The 23,189-nt window shown below is 38.5% G+C and overlaps 1 protein-coding gene across 1 annotated transcript in view; it reads right to left on the reverse strand.

The window, feature by feature from the left end:
- Nucleotides 1-23,189, reverse strand: part of LOC122798137 (dual 3',5'-cyclic-AMP and -GMP phosphodiesterase 11A-like) — a 757,362-nt gene that overhangs the window by 173,246 nt on the left and 560,927 nt on the right. Inside the window, exon 10 of the mRNA XM_044066848.1 lies at nt 13,212-13,262. Coding sequence (XP_043922783.1) covers nt 13,212-13,262 — 51 coding nt within the window. The remainder of the gene's footprint in view (nt 1-13,211; nt 13,263-23,189) is intronic.

A 23,189-nucleotide genomic window follows, 5' to 3' on the forward strand; every position in this document is an offset into this window, starting at 1 on the left:
TAAAAAATCTGTTAAGGTGTTGTCAATTATCTTATAACATTTCCAAAGAAAACAAAGCTCCTGGGGCAAAGCTAAGACCACAATTTATTGAAATGTAAGCACTTTGGTTCACACACAATACATGAACTTCTTTAGACATACAAACCCTTCCAAACCAAAAACTTAAATAGAATTAAAACAGCACCATTTAATGGCAAAATCAATTCAAACGAACATTTAATATACAATAACCCATGACTGTGTGTGGGTAATGCTGGATTTACCCACGGTTGGAATGGTTTGGTCATGAGGGTGACCAGACTTTTTTCCATTGGTATATGCTCGATTTACAATGGTTACGTTGGTTGGGCTGACCAATCAGAAAGCTTGTTTTCTAATGTTAATGGCCAGTCAGTGGATAATTTATATTATAAAGTCTTATGAAATATTATAATCAAATAAAAACATTACATTAATCAACACAGTGAAATATACAAATATATCTACACTTTGGCATTTTTAAGAATCAATAACCTAGAAACTGATGTCTTATCATTGAGATCAGGAACATTCATTCCATCAGGAAATAACTGCCAGTATAGTTCATGGGCCTTCAATAAAGCAGCCCTTACCTCCCCTCTCAGGTATTGCAACTTTCTCAAGAATATAGAAAGTAAACTTTTCAGAGCTCATATATTTAATTGAATATTTATTAAGTGCATTATTACTGTTATTTTTAATACTGCATACACATGCTGATAAATTCACTTTTTAAATGCCCCTCAGGTTTGCTCACATAAAAAGCTGGAAAAAAATGCATTCATATTTTTCTCTACATTCTTTTGGACTACCTGAGACATGAAAAATGCAAAAGAAAAAAAATCTACACTTCTCTTTAAAATAAGTGAATGTAGATATTAAAGAATACTAAATTCTTAGTTTTTAAAGTCCATAAGCAACTATATTTACTTCCTAGATATGCAAGCCATAAGAATTAGCAGATGCTAGTTACTTAACAAATGAGTGAGGGGCTACAGATTAGTATTTTTATTTAAAAGGAAATATAAAAATCTTTCAAGGTTTTCCAAAGAAATCTCATTCAAGCAGCTTCTGTCATAGAATAGACTGCTGTGTGCTGTGTCAGATGTCTTGGTTTGTAATCCTTATGTTGTTTTTTTAGTTTATTGCAGTGTATTTTTTTATTGAAGTATCCCAAAGTCCTTTCCCCTGCATATTAAAAGTTCTGATTTAGAAAGACAACAAAACTTTGTTTCTTGGTGAGTCACAGGAATTAGAAGAAGTTAATTGCAAGAGCTAAGGTGCCTTCTGTGCAGAGTCTGCATGTCCTCTATGTGTTCATAGGTTCATAGGTTCATAGGTAAGTACTAGGCTATCTGCCCAAGGGCATTTATAAGCCTAGCCAGAATGTGTTGGCTTTCGCCACCCCCTTAGATTAGTTCCCTGTGCCTCTGTCCAGCAGAGCCATTAGTTCCCTGTGCCACTGTCCAGCAGAGCCACTGCAGTGATCCCTGGGGTAAATTTTCTGTTCCCCATCCACCCATCAAGTTTACGCTTGAAGAGTGTTAGTAAGGGGCTCTGCCTGATGTATATTGGAATCCTGTTCCAAAGCATGGGGAGTCTCTGGGACAGGAATCTATCCCTCCAGCATGTCCTATTTATCGTTATGGTGAGGTTTATATCTCTAGCGTGTGTGGCGCTCCAGGATTTTTTTTTTTTTTTAGGTGGAGCATGTCCATCAATTCTGGGTTGGACATGGCCTTGTATGTCAGGCAGAGATCACCTCTGAGTAAGCGGTATGCAACTGAGTACAGCTAGAGTTTCTTGAGTTGGGCTGCATAGGGCATCTGTTTGAGGCCAGTAATCCTCTTGGTGAGGTACTTTTGTGGTCTTTCCAGCTGTTGCAGGTGTCTTGTAAGGTACATCCCAAATGGGGAGTTGTATTCTATGATGGGTCTAATGAGTGATGAGTAGAGAGGCACAATAAACTCTTTTGTTCTAGATGCAAACCCTTTTGTGATTAGGTAGGCCACATAGAAGGATTTTCTAACAACTTTGGCAATATGATTATCAAAGGAGAGATTACTATCTACTTGGGTCCCCAGATCCTTATTACATTTTCTGTATTTAGGGGACTACCACCTATGTGGTAGTTTGCGGGTACTTTGTTTTTTTCCAAAGGGGATGACTATGCACTTTTTTGCATTTAGCTTGAGGCCATGCTTTTGACACCAGGTATTCGTCTCAGTGAGACCCTTCTGGAGGGTGTCTGTATCAGTCGGAGAATCAATTATGGCCCCTAGTTTGCAGTCGTCTGCGAACTTGGTCAGCCATAGTCCTCCTATGCTTGCCTGTACCTCTGAGAAGTATATACCGAACAGGAGGGGTCTTAGGACTGAGCCCTGGGGGACACCACTTGTAACCGTTTTAGAGTCGGATGTGGGTTCAATCCATGAGCTAGTTGGCAACCCATCTTGTGAAGTAGGGGTTTATGTTCAAGCTGGTGAGTTTGTCTATAATACTAGAATGGGGAATGGTGTCAAAAACCTTTGCGAGGCCTAGGTAGGCTGTGTGGACCTCCTTTCCCTCGTATAATGCCTTGGTAACTGTCTCAAAGAAGTCCACCAGGTTTAGGAGGCATGATCTGCCCTTAACAAAGCCAAACTGAGTAGGGTCCAAGGTTTGGAGGTTCCCAATGTCTCTGTCAGTGAGTTCCATGATGATGTGCTCCATAGCCTTGCAGACCAGGCTATTCAGGCTTATAGGGCAATAGTTCCTGGGGTCCATTGTGGCTCCACCTTTGTGGAGTGGGTTAACTGTTGCTGTGTGCCACTCTCTGGGTACATAGCCTGTAGAGAGGCTGAGTTTGAACAGTGTGTTTAGGTGAGGGGTTAGTTCATTTTGGAGCTCTTGTAAGACACAGCCTGGGACACCATCCGGTCCCATTGAAGCTGTGTTTTTGGCTTTGGATAGGGCTGTTTTAACCTGTGTGCCAGTGATTGATGGGACCCTACATTCTTCTGGTATGGTTATGGGCCCTTTAGGGGGTGAGAGGGGGGTGAAGTTTGCACTAAACCTGTCTGCCAAAATGTTAGCAATATCAGTTGGTTCAGTGTATTTTGTGCCATTCTGCACTAACTCAGAGCAGATCTGAGAGTTTCCACTTAGGTTCTTGACATAGCTAAAGAACGCTTTGTGGTTATCTTTGGAGTCATTGGCAATGTTTCTTTCGAAACTAGCCTTGGATGATTTACTGAGGGATCGTAGTTTCTTGCTGATACTGATCAGGGATGTCTTTCCTTCTTAGGATTTTACTCTTTTCTGTACTAGTTTCCTCCTTCTGTTTATAGCTTGTTTATGGCAGGGGTCCACCAGACTGGTTTCCTTTTCTTGGAGGAGTGAGTCTTGGTTTTACTTGGGATAGCACAATCCATGCATTCCTGCAGATGCTCACAGAGTGCCTTTGAAAAGGTTTCAGCAGCTTGGACAGCATTGTTTTTTTAGCATGAGGGCTGTGAATCTTTCCACCTCGGTCTTAAGTAACGTGAAGTTTGCTTTAAGTTTTTCACAATGGTTTCCTTGACTGGGGGTTGGGGCGGAATGTGGATATCCAGAGTGATTAGTCTATGGTCTGATCTAACCAGCGAGGGGTTGACCTCCGGTGTGGAACACCGGTTGCCCATGTTGGTGATGACCAGGTCCAATATGTTGTTCCCTCTGGTGGGGGTGTTAACCAGTTGATCCAGGGCATTTGAGTTTATAAATTCTAGGAAGCTTGGGCAAGGGAGTTAGTACTTGAGTAGTTATCCCAGTTTATGTTTGGGTAAAGTACTTGAGTAGTTCTCCCAGTTTATGTTTGGGTAAAGTACTTGAGTAGTTCTCCCATTTTATGTTTGGGTAATTGAAATCACCCAGTATTAGGGGGTTTGGTAGGACCTTCATATTTCCCAGTGTCTCCAGAAATGTGGAATGGGGGTCCTTGGTCATGGTGAGTGATCTGTAACAAGCTACAATTTGGATTGCAGTTTTGCCCATTGTTAGTTGCGCATGGATGATCTCTGATGCATTGTGCTGCATCACTAACCTGGAGGTGTGGGTATCCTTGATGAATTTGGATACACCCCCGCCTTTTGTGTTTTGGTCCTGGTTCTGTGGCTGAAAGGTATGGTATGAGTTATAGCCTAGTAGTGCTGGGGTGCTCTCAGGAGCCTTAAACCAGGTTTCTGTTACTGCACAGATGTCGATGTTCTCCATACTGAGGAGTGCCTCAAGTGCATGCATTTTGAGGTTTAGACTTCTGGCATTGAGTAGCATTACCCTCAGTTTTTGGTTGCTTGTGCTATTTATGGTGGTGGGTTTGTCTTTTGGGCCTTGCCTAAAAAAGGCACTATGGGGGTAGCAAGAACCTTGGCCAGTATTTGAAAGACTAAGGGTGACAGGTGCAAACCATCTCTTGCAAAGCAACGTGGCTTTTCGAGCATGTCATCCCAGGTGGACAGATACTGGATCTCCTTTGAATGACATCAGAAATGTAGCTAATTGTTGAAATTGATCATTTTTTTCTTTATACTGTAGCATCATTCTTGGTGAGGGCAGGATGCTACTCAGGGTCAGGGTCATTCTGGCCTGGGCTACATGATCAGAGAGCTCTTCCATGTCAGTTTTCATATAGTTCAGGGAGGTACGTCTCAGGTCATTTGCACCAACATGGACAATGACAGAGTCATATTTGTACTTGTTCTGGAGTGACCTGAGTGCTTGTGTTATGTGGCGAATCCTGGCGCCCGACAGGCAGCTAACTGTAACCTTCTCCTTGTCCAGCCTAGTTAGTGGGATATCAGTATGCCTGACTATAGAGTTGCCTATTACTAGTGTGTTGGGTATGTTATTTTGCCTTAAGGGCTATGATTGCGTGGCACACTGATTATATGAAGTATGTGTTTCATGGTTGGTGATGGGGTGTGGAGGTTGCTTGGATGTTTGCTTTGAAGATCTCTGTTGCTTTTGCAGATTTTTATTTAGAGCCTCTGAGTATGTTTTCATGTATTCATGTGTGTTATTTGCCAGTGTTGGTTTATTAGGTCTATGTGAGACTGGAGGTGTGTTGCAAGTATTACCCTTCTCCTCTTGACTGTCAGTTCCAGTCTTTGGTTGAGAGAGCTTTGCCTCCAGTTTGGCTGTATTATTGCATCTCTCGTATATATTAGTGTTTGGTGGTAGGAGGAGAGGGTTGTCTGTGTACATGAGGCAGTTGTAATATTGCCTCAAAATGCCCAGATTCACCAATTGAATGGGAGAGTACACCAGAAACTGCCCTTTGGACATGCCTGAATAGGTAGAGTAAGCTGTTTTTATGATTGGCTGGTGGGGACGAATAGAGAGCCTTGTCCTTCTGGACAGTAGAGGGGGGGTCTAGTGCTAGGATTAATTAGTGCTTGCTATGAGTTTTAAGCAAGTGCTTGACTGTGAAATGAATGGTTTCTGTGCTAAAGTTGAAGGTTTGTCTAGTTCCATGGGAAAAATTGAAGAGTAGACTTTGTGGAGCCAAGAATAGTTTAACTCTAGCTAACCAGCGCTGCTCGGGGCGCAAAACTGAGCAAATATGTTTTTTATAGCAGGGAAGTGAAAGAGATAGAAATTAGCCCAAAATGGCCAATAAACTACTAACTTCTGGGCAGAAACCACTCCTCCAGGAACAGATAGGCTGCTCAAAGCTCCCCTCTCTCACAGGTGAACAGAGAAACTTCCTTCTATCCAAGTTAGGTGTGGGCAACACAGAAACTTGTAACAGCCCTGGATTCAGCAATAACCTGAAAACTGGACTATACTAGTTCAGAGAGGTGGGAAAAAGTATATATATATATTTTCAGAAAATAGAGCAGATACAATCAAAAGTAGCCCAAAATGGCCAATAGACTACTAACTTCTGGGCTGAAACCACTCCTCCAGGGACAGATAGGCTGCTCAAAGCTCCCCTCTCTCACAGGTGAACAGAGAAACTTCCTTCTACCCAAGTAGGGTATGGGCAACACAGAAACTTGTAACAGCCCTGGATTCAGCAATAACCTGAAAACTGGTCTATACTAGTTCAGAAAGGTGGGAACAAGTATATATATATATATATATATATTTTTTTTTTGACAGAAAATAGAGCAGATACAATCAAAAGTAGCCCAAAATGGCCAATAAACTACTAACTTCTAGGCTGAAACCACCCCTCCAGGGACAGATAGGCTGCTCAAAGCTCCCCTCTCTCACAGGTGAACAGATAAACTTCCTTCTATTCAAGTAAGATATGGGCAACACAGAAACTTGTAACAGCCCAGGATTCAGCAATAACCTGAAAACTGGACTATACTAGTCCAGAAAGGTGGGAAAAAGTATAGATATTTTTTTTGTTTTTTTTCATAAAATAGAGCAGATACAATCAGAAGTTGCACAAAATGGCCAATAGACTGCTAACTTCTGGGCTGAAACCACTCCTCCAGGGACAGATAGGCTGCTCAAAGCTCCCCTCTCTCACAGGTGAACAGAGAAACTTAATTCTATCCAAGTAAGGAGTGGGTAACACAGAAACTTGTAACAGCCCTGGATTCAGCAATAACCTGAAAACTGGTCTATACTAGCTCAGAAAGGTGGGAAAAAGTTTTTTTTTTTTGTTTTTTTTTTTTTCAGAAAACAGAGCAGATACAATCAAAAGTAGCCCAAAATGGCCAATAGACTACTAACGTCTGGGCTGAAACCACTCCTCCAGGGACAGATAGGCTACTCAAAGCTCCCCTCTCTCACAGGTGAACAGAGAAACTTCCTTCTATCCAGGTAAGGTATGGGCAACACAGAAACTTGTAACAGCCCTGGATTTAGCTCCTCCAGGGACAGATAGGCTGCTCAAAGCTCCCCTCTCTCACAGGTGAGCAGAGAAACTTCCTTCTATCCAAGTAAGGTGTGGCCAACACAGAAACTTGTAACAGCCTTGGATTCAGCAATAACCTGAAAACTGGACTATACTAGTTCAGAAAGGTGGGAAAAAGTATATATATAAATATATATATGTATATATATACATATATATATATATATATATATATATATATATGTATTCTTTTTTTCCTGGCTGAAACCACTCCTCCAGGGACAGATAGGCTGCTCAAAGCTCCCCTCTCTCACAGGTGAACAGAGAAACTTCCTTCTATCTAAGTAAGGTATGGGCAACACAGAAACTTGTAACAGCCCTGGATTCAGCAATAACCTGAAAACTGGATTATAATAGTTCAGAAAGGTGGGGAAAAGTATATATATATTTTTTTTTCAGAAAATAGAGCAGATACAATCAATAGTAGCCCAAAATGGCCAATAAACTACTAACTTCTGGGCTGAAACCACTCCTCCAGGGACAGATAGGCTGCTCAAAGCTCCCATCTCTCACAGGTGAACAGAGAAACTTCCTTCTATCCAAGTAAGGTATGGGCAACACAGAAACTTGTAACACAGCCCTGGATTCAGCAATAACCTGAAAACTGGACTATACTAGTTCAGAATGGCAGGAAACAAGTATTTTATTTTCAAAAAATAGAGCAGATACAATCAAAACAAAACATTAAATACACAGAAAAGGCTATCACACTTTAGTGTGTAGCCTACAACCACTCAACAGATTATTTAAACACAAAAATGGCTTAATTCAAGTGCAGGCAGCAAATAAGTACAATATGTAGCAATAACAAACTTTTTAAATCACAGATTCACTAAAAAAACTGGATTTTTAGGCAGAATTAGTTAAGACAGCAAGAAAAGCAGAAAAATTATACCTAATCACACCAATGTCTCTCTTTTGTCTCTCTGTTGCTGTAGACTTTGCAGAACAACTGGAAGGCACTTGCTGAGCAAAATACAAGCGCAAAAACTGCACAAATGCAGTTTTTAGTGGCAGGGAAGTGAAAGAGAGAGAGAAATTAGCCCAAAATGGCCAATAAACTACTAACTTCTGGGCTGAAACAACTCCTCCAGGGACAGATAGTCTGCTCACAGCTCCCCTCTCTCACCGGTGAACACAGAAACTTCCTTCTATCCAAGTAAGGTATGGGCAACACAGGAACTTGTAACACAGCCCTGGTTTCAGCAATAACCTGAAAAATAGACTATACTAGTTCAGAAAGGTGGGAAACAAGTAAATATATATATATATATATATATATATATATATATATATATATATATATATATATATATATATTTTAGAAAATAGAGCAGATACAATCAAAATTAACCTAAAATGGCCAATAAACGTCTAACTTCTGGGCTGAAACAACTCCTCCAGGGACAGATAGTCTGCTCAAAGCTCCCCTCTCTCACCAGTGAACACAGAAACTTCCTTCTATCCAAGTAAGGTATGGGCAACACAGAAACTTGTAACACAGCCCTGGTTTCAGCAATAACCTGAAAACTGGACTATACTAGTTCAGAAAGGCGGGAAACAAGTATATATATATATATATATATATATATATATATATATATATATATTTATTTATTTTTTTTTTTTTAGAAAATAGAGCAGATACAATCAAAATTAGCCCAAAATGGCCAATAAATGTCTAACTTCTGGGCTGAAACCACTCCTCCAGGGACATATAGTCTGATCAAAGCTCCCTTCTCACACAGGTGAACAGAGAAACTTCTTTCTATCCAAGTAAGGTATGGGCAACACAGAAACTTCTAACACAGCCCTTGATTCAGCAATAACTTGAAAACTGGACTATACTAGTTCAGAAAGGCAGGAAACAAGTATATATATATATATATATATATATATATATATATATATATATATTTTTTTTTTTAGAAAATAGAGCAGATACAATCAAAACAACACTGTAAATGCACAGAAAAGGCTATCACACTTTAGTGTGTAGCCTACAACAGTTAAACAGATTATTTAAACACAAAAATGACTTAATTTAAGTGCAGGCAGCAAATAAGTACAATATGTATCAATAACAAAACTTTTTAAATCACAGAAACGCTAAAAAAACTGGCATTTTAGGCAGAATTAGTTAAGTCATCAAGAAAAGCAGAAAAATGATTCTTAATCACTCCAATATCTCTCTTTTGTCTCTCTGCTGATGTAGACTTTGCAGAACAACTGGAAGGCACTTGCTGAGCGGAATACAAGTGTAAAAACTGCGCAAATGCAGTTTTTATAGCAGGGAAGTGGAAGAGATAGAAATTAGCCCAAAATGGTCAATAAACTACTAACTTCTGGGCTGAAACCACTCCTCCAGGGAAAGATAGGCTGCTCAAAGCTCCCCACTCTCACAGATGAACAATAAAACTTCCTTCTACCCAAGTAAGGTATGGGCAACACAGAAACTTGTAACAGCCCTGGATTCAGCAATAACCTGAAAACTGGACTATACTAGTTCAGAAAGGTGGGAAAAAGTATATATTTTTTTTTTGTTTTTTTTTGTTTTTTTTTCAGAAAATAGAGCAGATACAATCAAAAGTAGCCCAAAATGGCCACTAAACTACTAACGTCTGGGCTGAAACCACTCCTCCAGGGACAGATAGGATGCTCAAAGCTCCCCTGTCTCACAGGTGAACAGCGAACCTTCCTTCTATCCAAGTAAGGTATGGGCAACACAGAAACTTGTAACAGCCCAGGATTCAGCAATAACCTGAAAACTGGACTATACTAGTTCAGAAAGGTGGGAAAAAGTATATATTTTTTGTTTTTTTGTTTTTTTCAGAAAATAGAGCAGATACAATTAAAAATAGCCCAAAATGGCCAATATACTACTAACTTCTGGGCTGAAGCCACTCCTCTAGGGAAGATAGGCTGCTCAAAGCTCCCCTCTCTCACAGGTGAACAGAGAAACTTCCTTCTATCCAAGTAAGGTATGGGCAACACAGAAACTTGTAACAAAGCCCTGGATTCAGCAATAACCTGAAAACTGGACTATACTAGTTCAGAAAGGCAGGAAACAAGTATATTTTTTTTCAGAAAATAGAGCAGATACAATCAAAACAACAATTTAAATGCACAGAAAAGGCTATCACACTTTAGTGTGTAGCCAACAACTGTTCAACAGATTATTTAAACACAAAAATGGCTTAATTCAAGTGCAGGCAGCAAATAAGTACAATATGTAGCAATAACAAACTTTTAAAATCACAGATTCACTAAAAAATGGCTTTTTAGGCGGAATTAGTTAAGACAGCAAGAAAAGCAGAAAAATTATACTTAATCACGCCAGTGTCTCTCTTTTGTCTCTGCTGCTGTAGACTTTGCAGAACAACTGGAAGGCACTTGCTGAGCAGAATACAAGTGCAAAAACTGTGCAAATGCGGTTTTTATAGCAGAGAAGTGAAAAAGAGAGAAATTAGTCCAAAATGGCCAATAAACTACTAACTCCTGGGCTGAAACAACTCCTCCAGGGACAGATAGTCTGCTCAAAGCTCCCCTCTCTCACTGGTGAACAGAGAAACTTCCTTCTATCCAAGTAAGGTATGGGCAACACAGAAACTTGTAACACAGCCCTGGTTTCAGCAATAATCTGAAAACTGGACTATACTAGTTCAGAAAGGCGGGAAGCAAGTATATATACACATATATATATATATATATATATATATTTTTTTTTTTAGAAAATAGAGCATATACAATCAAAATTAGCCCAAAATGGCCAATAAACTTCTAACTTCTGGGCTGAAACCACTCCTCCAGGGACAGATAGTCTGATCAAAGCTCCCTTCTCTCACAGGTGAACAGAAAAACTTCTTTCTATCCTAGTAAGGTATGGGCGACACAGAAACTTGTAACACAGCCCTGGATTCAGCAGTAACCTGAAAACTGGACTATACTAGTTCAGAAAGGTGGGAAACAAGTATATATATATATTTTCAGAAAATAGAGCAGATGCAATCAAAACAACACTTTACCCAATTAACCAGTTAAAAAGCTCAAAACTGAGCCCTGTTCCAGCAGTCTTCAATCAAACAAGTTCTAACTGCACACTCCTGCCACTAGGGTACAGAGAAACCTTCTCTAAAAAAGACAGCCTGGATCAGTGCACAAGTTATACAAACAAAGCTAGATCCAGCAGGCCTGAATCTAGTCTATGCTACAGCAAACAAGGCGTACCGATTTCAGAAAGAAACAGTTCAAGTAAGCATGCGCAATAAGCCTTTAACTAGAAATTCCCAGCTCAGAAGGGCAGAATCTAGCCTTTCCTCCCCCAAGAGTGCAAACCACAAACCTTCTTCATGTAAAATAACTGGCCTGAAGCCCAAGTGCTTAACCCAGAGCTAATACACTTTTAGAATAACAGACACCGAGCCTTCAATCAGCAGTTCCCAACTTAGAAGGATGTATGCTACCTGTCCTGCCACAACAGTGCAGACCACAAACCTTCTTAATGTAAAACAACTGGCTTGAAGCCCAAGTGCTTAAACCAAAGGCCTTAGAATAACAGTTACAATTTAATCAGGCTACTAGCAAGCAGTAATAAAGGCAGCAGAATAAATTCAATTGAGTATTTTTAAGAAGAGGCAAAAGCAAAATAAGGTAATAAAGTAGGAAGAAACACAAATACAGTAAAGCAGATTAAGTGAATTTTTTTTTTGTGGAGAGGGAGGAAACAGAGCAGATTAAGATACTATAGGGGAATGTCATTCCCAAGTGCTGTCTCTGTACACAGCAGAGGAGATGGGACTGGTAGGAGTATCTGAAATCAAAATATGATCTCACTGTACTCAGTTGATTGAGCAAATGAGATGGGTCCAGGAGGAGTGTGCAAAAACAGATTTACAGCAGGGGCGGGCAGTTCCAAAGCCACCAAGATTAACACCACAACAGGAAACAGGGAGGGGGGGGGAATTAACTGCAGATAGACAGAGACACACGATATTTACTGAATCAAAGACACACAATATTTACTGAATCAAATCTTAAATAAGTGCAGAGAAAAGTATACTTAAATCAGCTTGTGTCCAGCTGATATATGTAGACAAGTCTCAGTAGCCAGCAACTCTGATTAAAATGATTACTAGAAATGTAACCAACACAGATTTTAATGCAAGCAGAAACCCCCAGGCTAACACTAACACAGGAATTTCAAAGCAGTCTAACAACTTTCAATGAGCCCAGATGGCTACACTTTTTCACACTTCAGGCAACTAACTGCAGATAGACAGAGACACACAATATTTACTGAATCAAAGACACACAATATTTACTGAATCAAATCTTAATAAGTGCAGAGAAAAGTATGATTAAATCAGCTTGTGTCCAGTTGATATATGCAGACAAGTCTCAGTACCCAGCAACTCCGATTAAAATGATTACTAGAAATATAACCAACACAGGTTTTAATGCAAGCAGAAACCCCCAGGCTAACACTAACACAGGAATTTCAAAGCAGTCTAACAACTTTCAATGAGCCCAGATGGCTACACTTTTTCACACTTCAGGCAACTAACTGCAGATAGACAGAGACACACAATATTTACTGAATCAAAGACACACAATATTTACTAAATCAAACCTTAAATAAGTGCAGAGAAAAGTATACTTAAATCAGCTTGTGTCCAGTTGATATATGCAGACAAGTCTCAGTAGCCAGCAGCTCCGATTAAAGTTTCCTCTGGTTCCCCCATTTCCTCCCACATTACAAAAACATGTAGGATGTAGACTGAACACTATAAACTGAACGTAGGTGTGTGTGTTCATGTGTGTGTGTGTGTGTGTGTGTGTGTGTGTGTGTGTGTGTGTCTGTCTGTTGCATACCTTTGTTCTGCTTAGCAGAAGCAAGGAATAAAAACAATGTATAGCTTTAAAACAACCTGTAAAATTTGCAAATGGAAACACAAAGAAAACAGACACACAACAATCAAAAGAAGGAGACAAAAATACCAAACGTCTTTAGTAATAATTTTTGGTTATCTGGGAAAAGGGAGGAGGGAATTATTGTCTACATCTGATGCAGCTTTGAGGAGATATGCTTAATACTGCTTGTAAATTCAGGACATTAAAGAAATAAATAAACCCTTTCAGTGCATTAGTTAATCAGTGCATTAGTTAGTAGATCATCATTTTAATACAAACATAAAGCTCAAGTAAAACCATTATCACACTTGTACTTCTGGTTCTTTTGCAATACTATTGCTTGGATTAACATTAAAATCAATAAGAATAGCAAATAAAAAGTATATTTTACCTTCAGGCGATCTACTTCTGCCTTAGAACAGGTAGCATGATATGAGAGCATCTAAAGAAAAAGAAACAACTAAGATAGTAAGAAAACAATGTGTTTCTTATCTATGTTTGAGTTGTACAGTATTTGACAACTTTTGCATATACTATTCAGTTTTGTGGCAAAAGGACAAGGCACATTTTCACCAGCGAGTTTTCTCTTTCTCTTCATTTTTCTCACCTATCCTGTTTTTAGTCATACATATATACAGCTCTTCATTCACCTATTCCTCTAAGTATGAAAATCCACAGCTGGTTACAGTTAGACAGATTCAGAAGGTAAAGCCTTTATAGCTCATCAACGGTTATTGCCAAGCTGCAAGAGTAATGCTTAATCACAAATTGTGATTCCAAAAGAGTCCCAAATGAATAGTTGACAAGGGGTTTGACATTTGGAATATTTTCTATTCAGGGCAACTTTGTGCAGAACTGCTTGCCTGTTTCAGTGGTTGCTCCAAGCAGTGTGACATGTTGTTGGTATCAGGGAGGGGTGTGTGCATCTTGGTACACAGCAAAGAAATAGATTTCTTAAGAAAATAAACCAAAACCAAAGATTTTTATTTTTCCACAGAACTTGCTGCAGATACACAAGAAAATTCATGGCCAAAAGTTAAATTATGAATGTACAGTTTACTGACTAGATGAATTCATGCTGCTCTTCAATGGGGAGAGCAAAAGCATCCTCTTATACCATGCATTGGAATACGTAGGAATAATGACTGCATGGGAGGATACTAGGCATACGTCAGACATGCTTATTCAGCTGACATGATATAGCAACAGAAGGAAGATGTTGAGACTACCTATTCATCCTAAATTTGTTTCACACCACTGCAAAATTGTAATGTTTACTTATGGTTCACAGAGAGGTAGCTAGATTGCATGCTAGTATTTACTAGATTATACATACACACACAGACAGCACCTTTTCAATTCCAGTTCTGGAATACTTCTTTTTTTTTTCTCGCAATTTCTTTTTATTGAAAATTTTAATAACAAAACAATAATATATGATAATAGAAATATTATAAAACAAATATATATATCTAAAACAACAATACACAACTAAAATAACTATTTACCACAGTGTCTACTACAAATCAAAGCTTTTAAATAGAAAAAGAAATGTGATAACAGTAGTTGTTAGTTAATTATTAAAGTCTGTTTATCTATTTTTTTGAATTTCAACCGTATATTATATGAAGAGGTGATTCTAGATGTTCTTGTCTTGATCATGATAAGTTTAACATGACAGACTTCAGTTGCCAATTGTACAAATTCCTTCATAGTAGGAGTCGTCTGATTCTTCCAGTTCTTGGTGATGACTTTTCTTGATGTTGATGTTGTTGTTTGTCTTTCGGCTTTTCCCGGTTAGGGGTGGCCACAGCGGAACTCCAGTCCACTAATGATTGGCAGTAGATTTTCACAAATGCCAAGGTGCCAGCTCGACGTTCAACCTTCAACGAAGGCACGCCCATTTACGCATGTCTTTTGAACGCCCACCCAACTGCGGGGAGGAAATGCAGACTCCACACAGAAGGCACTCCCCGCACTCCAGCCAAGAATCAAACAGGAAAACTTCTTGCTGTGAGGCAATAACACTACCACTGCACCACCGCTATTCCATGAAAGCGGGTATTTTATTTTCGTGACACAAGTGGGAATAGGTGTATTAAATAAAATATGAGATATGGTCAGCATAAATTTATCATTAAAACAGACTGTAAGGAAGAGTTCATATTATCCCAATATGTTTTAAGTTTTATACAATCATAAAACATATGCTGCCAGTCAGCTTTGACATTTACTTTACATCTCCAGTATCCTATGTCTTTATTATACATCAATTCAACTTTAGGTAGTGTGATAAAGGTTCTCTGTAAGAACTTCCAAGAAAATATCCTCCACCTCAGTGATGAAGTAGTTTGTTTTGAAGATTGAAGTATTAGTTTTTTATTATCCTCACTTGGGGAGTAATTATTAACAAGTCTAAAATAATCCCACTAGCTTTATTTGTGACATACTATTGATTTCTTAAATACCTTATTTATTTTAGATAGAATCCCCTTTTCGATTATATTCTGGTGCATTAGAATAATCAGTAAATCAATGAATGTGCGGAAAGAATTTCTAACTGTTGGTTCCAAACAAATGTCTACAATTTTGAATTTCTAACGATGTCTTTGCTTAACTCAGACTGATTAATGATATGGTCACCATTTCGTAACTTCCCGTTGTCTAGTAACTGATACCAGTATAACAGGTTTTTGTCTTTAAATGTAGTCATGGTTGTTAAATTAAATGTATTAATACTATTTTGAGGATAGACAGTAAGAAATACAAAGAAAATCCATGCTTTATATTCAGGGTTCCTGAAAATGACATTTTAAAAGGAGGTTATTATCATATTAATATAAAAAGAGTTAACTGTTTTTTTGTTTTCTATAAAATTGTCTTTTATTAACCAATGAAATTTATTAGTAACTATTTTAGAATGATATGATTTTGTTAAATTATTGGATTTACTACACCAAATACCTCCTTGAATATTTTCCATTTGGCATTATAATTATTATTTAACTAAGAAATTATTGTCTTAACAGTTGATGATAGGGAATATAATTCTAAATCTGGAAAACCAATATCGCCTGATGTCCAATCTCTCTCATGTGATGGTTTAAAGCCAATCTAGGCTTATTAGGAATCCATAAAAATCTCAGAAACAAAGAATTATACTCTTTTATATTTTTTTGGGAGTGGGAGGGATAAAGATTGTATTATATATAGAATTTTAGGAAGGATAATCATTTTAATTAAGGAGAGTCTCTCTTCCATAGTGAAAAAATATTCCATTTATTAAGAGCTTGTTTTATGGAATGTATTATTATAATTGATGGTTGTTACATCTTTAAAGGAGAACCACACCCACAGACTCAACAAACAAGTTTATTTCATAATGGTTTGATGTTTCCTACATTTAACACCACTCTGGGACTAGTTACATGTTTTTAAATATTTTTATACAAAATTTCCAAGTCTGATCACATGGGGTCTAGCATCTTCAAGTGATCCTGATTGTTTAGTCTGCCTCTAGATATCCCACAGTGCAGTGCTTGTTTGTAAAAAAATACATCACACAGGCCTCTTTCTCTTAAAGCTCCTGTCACTGCATTGATTTTACATGCATACACTGCTGTCTTTCAGTTAGATTTAAGGAACATTTCAAGCCATTCAATTGACACAAACAGTGCAAATGCTACACAACACACAACAGCCTTTCAAAGTGCTTTATACTGCTGTTTCTTTTCAGAATGGCTAAATTGCAGCCTTTTGTGAAGCCTAATCTCATCTTCCATCCCCCTTCGCACCTAACTTCCCTAGCTGTCAAAGTGCTAAGGGTAATTTGAGCTGTTACCTGCTGTGATTGACAGCTCACAACAGGAGACTTGCCTCATGTACTGTTTCCTTGTTCTAACCTTTAATTTCTGTATGGGTAGGGGAAGGACCAGGGAGCTATGACATCGCAGCATGGGTGGGTTTTTAGGACGGTCGTAGTGATGTCAGTTTGGAAAGGGAATTGGCCCAAAAACTACCTGTATTCATTGGCCTTGATGACTCCAATAAATTGAAGACTACAGCAAGCTTTTCCAGGGTGGAATAAAAAGTTTTTTGAAAGTGAAACCACCACAGTACAGTAAGGTACTGTTCTCCTGGACAGAAACAGTTGATTTAAAATATTTTAAATGCCATATTGTTGTTTATTCATAGCAGGGACTATAAATAGGGAGAAAAAGGACAGAGAAATTAAGCATTTAATAACAGAATCCCGTTGTTGTCCTTTAATATTATCAGACAAGATTATCTCTAAGTAAGTGATTTTACCATCTTTCACAATGTATTTATGTAATTTCTTATCTATTTTATTAATATTATAATTAACAGTTAGTATTTTAGTCTTATTTTCATTAAACCTGAATCCTGATTTTTTCTAGAATATTTCTATTGCTTGGAATACTGCAATAAGAGAAGAAAAGTAATCAGTCAAAGTTAATAGGATTTCATCCACAAATAATTGTATTTTGGGGATTAAAATCATCATTTATTAGTATGCCTTTGATGTTTTTATTTGATCTTATATAATTTGGAAAAGGTTCCACAACTAGGGCAAAAATCAATGGGGACAATGGACACCCCTGAATGGATGTACTACAAGCTCTCTTTATAAGCACTTTAATATGCAAAATGCAAATATGTTTTTCCAACTATTTGTTAATCAAAACAGAATGAATAGAACTGGTTACAGGACAGTACTAGAAAACGTTCATGCCATGTACTGGCACAGCATGTATTCATGTATGTCTGCATTTTTCTGGGAAAGCTCACTCAAACAGCCTCTGCCATAGACTAGACTGCTGAACTGGAAAGGGAAAGTTCTTGGTTTGTATTTCTTATGTTGTTTTCTTATTTGACTGCAGTGTATACTTTTTTACTGCAGTTTGTTAATGACCCTTTCTCCTGCATTGTAAAAATTCTGGTGAAGAGAGAAAAAATTATGTTGTGTCTCTTGGTGCGCCATAGAAAAAAAAATTAAGACATTAAAGGAAAACTCCACCCTCCAACTAAAAAAACATGTATTTTTCAGTCTATCTTTCTTTCCCGACCTATTTTAACACATCAAAATCACTCTAAGTGCTTTATTTGTAATTTTAGCCTGTTTAGCACAACATGGCTACCGATGGGGCTTGATATGTCAACGCGATCTTCTTCTGCTTCAAGCCTTTCTCTTTCCCATAAAGCATTTCTTGTCTTCTTTCTGTGACTCATGCCAGACATAAGGAAGTAACTGTGAATTCCCATGCCATTGACATATAATGGGAAATCTGTGACTCACTCTCAGTTTGTATTCCTTCTGTGTTAGGCCTGCTTCTTTACTGTTGCTAATCACCCTGATTTAAGTTTAGATCAGAGATTGCTTTACAGTATAATTTGAAGTTATCCAGTGGCAGACAGAGCAGTAGCTAAATTGGATGCCTTTGTTCTAAGTGTTCTTTTGTAGTTCAGCATGAACTGACAGTCCCCTCCTCCCGCACTACTACTGCAGAGGTGTGAAAACTGTCACTACAGCTGACAGCTCAGAACTGAAAGGAAGGGAGTGCCATTTCAAATGTCTTCCCCTCTGCCTGCAGAATCATTTAGCTATTTACTTGGTTTGGCAGCAGCAGAAAGACTTCATTAAACAAATTTTTGATTTCATTGTCTTGATTTTTTATTTCCCCATATTTCTACAAGACATTATTATGTTAAAATTATTTTTGCTTGCCAGTCTCTGACTAACATCAGTCTACTGACATCCTGTTTCTGTAATTTTCCTTGACATTTGCATCATCTCCACATATTTAAAATGACTGCAGAACAGTACTTTTCAAACCTGTGTCTATGATGCTGGCACGGTAAACAAATGTACTGAAAACTCACTGTATTCTAGAGACCAAGCAGTGAAGTTTATTTATTTATTTATTTTTTTACGGCTGGTGGGGGGGACTGAATATTTTGTGCAAGTATCACTGGCATAATGCACATAACTGATACATTTTTGGAGCTTAATATATCCTGTAATTCAGCTTTAACTATTTAGTAATCCTCTATTCCTTTAACCAGATTAGTAAATTTGCTTTGAGGCACTCCCTGTCTGTGCACATTTCCAGTCTTACTGCTAAACTGGTCATATATTGAGCTGTTAATTGGCAGATAACACTACTCAGCCAAATACAGTTCTTATTTTTCACGTGACAAAGTTTGCTTTCGTCTCTTTAAAAGAACAAAAGTGTGCAGTTTGTACACAACACCACTGAAGAGGGTTTACAACCTTCAGTAAATTAACGATTGCAGCATCCAATTTGCAGTTGTACTAACTAAACTTGTCAAGTATGGCAGTAAGCACACAGGATTGAAATGATACTGTCAGTGGCATAAGTACAGAATGACAATTTTGCCTACATAATTTTCAATGGTATCAACTGACACTTGCCCAAAAACTAGTAAACCATCCACTAAAAGTCCCATTCCTCCAGAATCTACTCCTACCCTATCGCACCACCAGACCACTAAGATCCAGCAAGAAAAATCACTTACAGGTCACTAAAGCCAATAACTCTGCTGGAGAAGCACTATTCCCTTGCGCCATAGCCAAATTATGGAACTCCCTCCAACCCACAATTACCTCCGTACCATCATGCACCCACTTCAAAACATTACTAAAAGTGCACCTAAAAATATGCTGTCTATGCCCTTGCAACTCCTCCTCTAATATCACCCACCCCATCCACCCACTATCTTTCTTTCCACCCCAATAACTACTTTGATTATAGCAAGCTCGGATGCTCATAAGCCTAACTACTTATTATACATCAGGAACTTCTTAATGTAACAATTGTTAATGTCTGTTACAAACTTCACAGATTATAAAGATTCTAGTTGTCTACTGATGTACTACATACTTCAGCTGTAACTATGTTTGTAATTGTTAATTGCTATGTTGATCAAATTGTTCATTGCTATGTAAATCCAATGTAACTACTGTCTGTATATTTGAACTGTGGAGCTTTTCTCCCTGGGCCCCTGCTGAAAATGGACCTACGTCCAGTCGGACACTCACGGTCAACAAATGTAAATAAAATAAAATAATGTTATTATTATGATCTGTCCAGTAATCACATTTGGCAGTTATCAATTAGCTGAATCTACAGTAACTGAATAAGTTTCATATATTCTAAGAGATTATTTGAATTTTGAATTATATTACTTTATACCCTTCTTGTTAATGAGTAAACAATTACTGGTGGTCTCACAGCAACAGCCAAAAAAAAATTAAAGAATAAAAAAAGGACTGCACTGTAATAAGCCAATCGATACTTTCTAAGTGATGAGCTTCTTACAGTTTGATCTGCATCGCCTCAGCGCTGTCTAAAAACATGAAAAAAAGGAAAAAATAAGAAATATTCATACCTCTCAAGCTCTGACAGTAAGAAATATGGACAAATGCCATCCAAAGGTGGGAACAAAGACTTAGAAACAGGGACAGATTATAATTATTGCTCTTGTGCACTTAGTTGATAGAGTAACTGTGTTTGTTGTAGCATACATTGTATGAAGGATATGAAGTATGAAATGCAAATATAAGTAATTATTTAGTGACTTCCTTCCGTAGATCATGCCACTGATTTGCCAGAAAAACACACATTTTCTGACGAAGACACCAAAAAGTGTGGACAAAAATCTGTGCATTCTATGAAAATCTGACACATAAAAGTATTTCTTCTGCTGAAGAGTAAACTCTTCTGAAGCATTTGGGGATCAGTGATGGGCTGGTGCTTCCCTTTGCTGGGAAAATAATTTCCCTTGTGGGAAAAAGCTTGCATTTTGTAAATTGTGTCTGCTTTATTATTTTTATCTCCAGGAAAGTTAGTAGTGTTGACTTGTAATGAACTATCTGGAGCCTGTAACTTACTTTTAAATGAATCACTTGTTTATTCCTGTCATTTTAAAAGTACTGTAAGGTAACTGAAAACATTCTGAAGTAATCCCCCAAGATCATGGTGGTGACTCCCTTTTGGTCCAGGCAAACATGGTTCTCCCTTCCTTTGGAAATGTCAAAGGGCAATTACCACAAACTTCCTCACAGACTGGACCTACTCACACAAGAACAGGAGTGATTGATACACCCCAGCATCAGTTACCTTCAAATGGCTGCCTGGATGATGCAGTCGTAACTTCTTTTAGGCACCTGTTTACGGAGGATATGCAGCAGGTATTAATGGAGGTAAGAAAGCCTGCTACTAGAAAACCATATATTAACAAATGGAAAAGGTGTTCTAGTTAGTGCCAGCAACATAACCAGCACCCATTCACAGCTAGTTGTTTGCTGGTTTTACAATATTTGTTTGAGTTACTATCCTATGCCTTTTCTTATTCCTCTATCAGGGTTCATTTATCAACCAGTTGAGAATGTCTGTCTGTGGATCCTCCTCTTTCAATGCAGTCTCATGTCAAAATGTTCTTGCTATGGGTTTTGCATAGAAGAGTGCATGAATTGTGCCATCCAAAATATAACAAAGATGCTGTCCTCCAAAAAAAGGATGATAATCTGGTGGTCCCCAGCACTAACTAAACTCTAAAACAGAAGAAAGAAACATTTGCAAAAAAAGAGTAAAATCCCCTGATTGGAAAGCCTCCCTTGTCAGCCTCAACAAGAAGCTGAGATTCCTCATAAAATCCTCAAAAGTTCATTACATAAACAAAATCATCAACGATTGTAAAGACAACCACCAGGCATTCTATAGTTATGTCAAGAATCTCAATGACAACAGTCAGATCTGCCTTGAGGTACAGCACAATTGATACTGGCTACATCCAGGCATATACGTTCAGTGCCAACCCTCCCCCCCTCACCCCCTAAAGGTGCACATGTCAATAATGGAAGAATGTCAGGTCTCTGTAATCACAGACGCACAGGTTAAAACTGCACTATCCAAAACCAAGAATACAGCATCCATGGAACCAGATAACATCCCAGGCTGTATTGTGTACGAACTACAAAATTAACTGGCACCCCATCTAAGTACCATGTTTTATACTTGCCTCACTTTAGACTTTGTGCCTACTGAACGACGCACAGCTACTGTTATTCCACTCCAGAAGGCGGTAGCCTAAACAGACACAGAGAACTACTGCCCCGTTAGGCTGACGAGCCTGATCTGCAAGGCCATGGAACGTAACATCATGGAACTTATAAACAAAGACACAGGAAATCTTCAAACTCTGGACCCCACCCATTTGGGTTTGTGAAAGGGAGATCATGCCTCCTAAACCTGATTGGCTTCTTTGAGGCAGTCCACAGAGCCGTGGACTAGGGTAAGGTGGTTCACACAGCCTATCTAGACCTTGCCAATGCCCTTGACACCATCCACCACTATGGAATCATAGATAAACTCAGTAAACTAGGCATAGAACACCTATGTCACGTGATGGGTGGCCAACTGGCTGACTGACAGAACCCACACTGTGCAGGTAGACAACTCCATGTACAGCCCTATACTCTGCCATTAAACGGCAGGACAATGACCCCTCAGCAAGAAGTGAATGGCAAAAAAAAAAAAAAAATGGACTCCACAGTAATAACCCAATTGATACACTGTAAGCAATCGTCTTATTACAGTTAGATGTACAGCCAGGGTTGCCAGATTTCTAATGGGTCAGATAGGGACACAAAAAAAAAAAAAGTGAAAACCCAAAAAAGGTCTTTCAAGCAGCAGGCAGTTGTAGTTCCACAGATTTTTTCTGCCCCCTCATTCCATACAAGGATTCTACACTTGTTTTATTTCCATGACCTTGCACTTCTGCAAACACACTAGCCAGATTTCTGAGGCCTCTAGGAAGACTGTCCATATGGCTCTTGTTATTTCCCCTTAGGGCAGCCAGTTTCAATTTAGACTCCCCCCTCTGTACTGGTGTCTGTCCAATGCTCTTCCCATTCCACTCTGACTTCCTTCCAGTATAGCACCCTTCACTTGCTTTACTTTGTAAAGACTGAAGCACAGTTTTCATTCAGTGTTTCTGCTTTTTCCAATTCTTATGTGATCTCCCCTGTGATCTCTGCTCAGTGGTGAGTTTGTCCCTCCCTTTTGTCCTGATATTTTCATAAATGGCCCCCTTTCTTGATCTCTACTGATAACTCACTTCCAGCTGTAGCCTCTGTATCCCTTACTATCTATTTTAACCCATTGGCTATACTGTGCTTCCATCTCCTCCCCCAACCCCTAGCTCTTGTAGGCCCAATCTGTACTCATAATTTTCACCTTATACTCCCCTATCCTCTCATTCCTCTGTATGCTAGCTGATGGTGCAGGTAACAGTTCTGAGAATGCTACCACTAACCTCCTTGTAT

This window comes from Protopterus annectens, chromosome 3.part1 (genome assembly GCF_019279795.1).
Source record: "Protopterus annectens isolate FY-2018-M chromosome 3.part1, PAN1.0, whole genome shotgun sequence".
Classification (NCBI taxonomy): Eukaryota; Metazoa; Chordata; order Ceratodontiformes; family Protopteridae; genus Protopterus; species Protopterus annectens.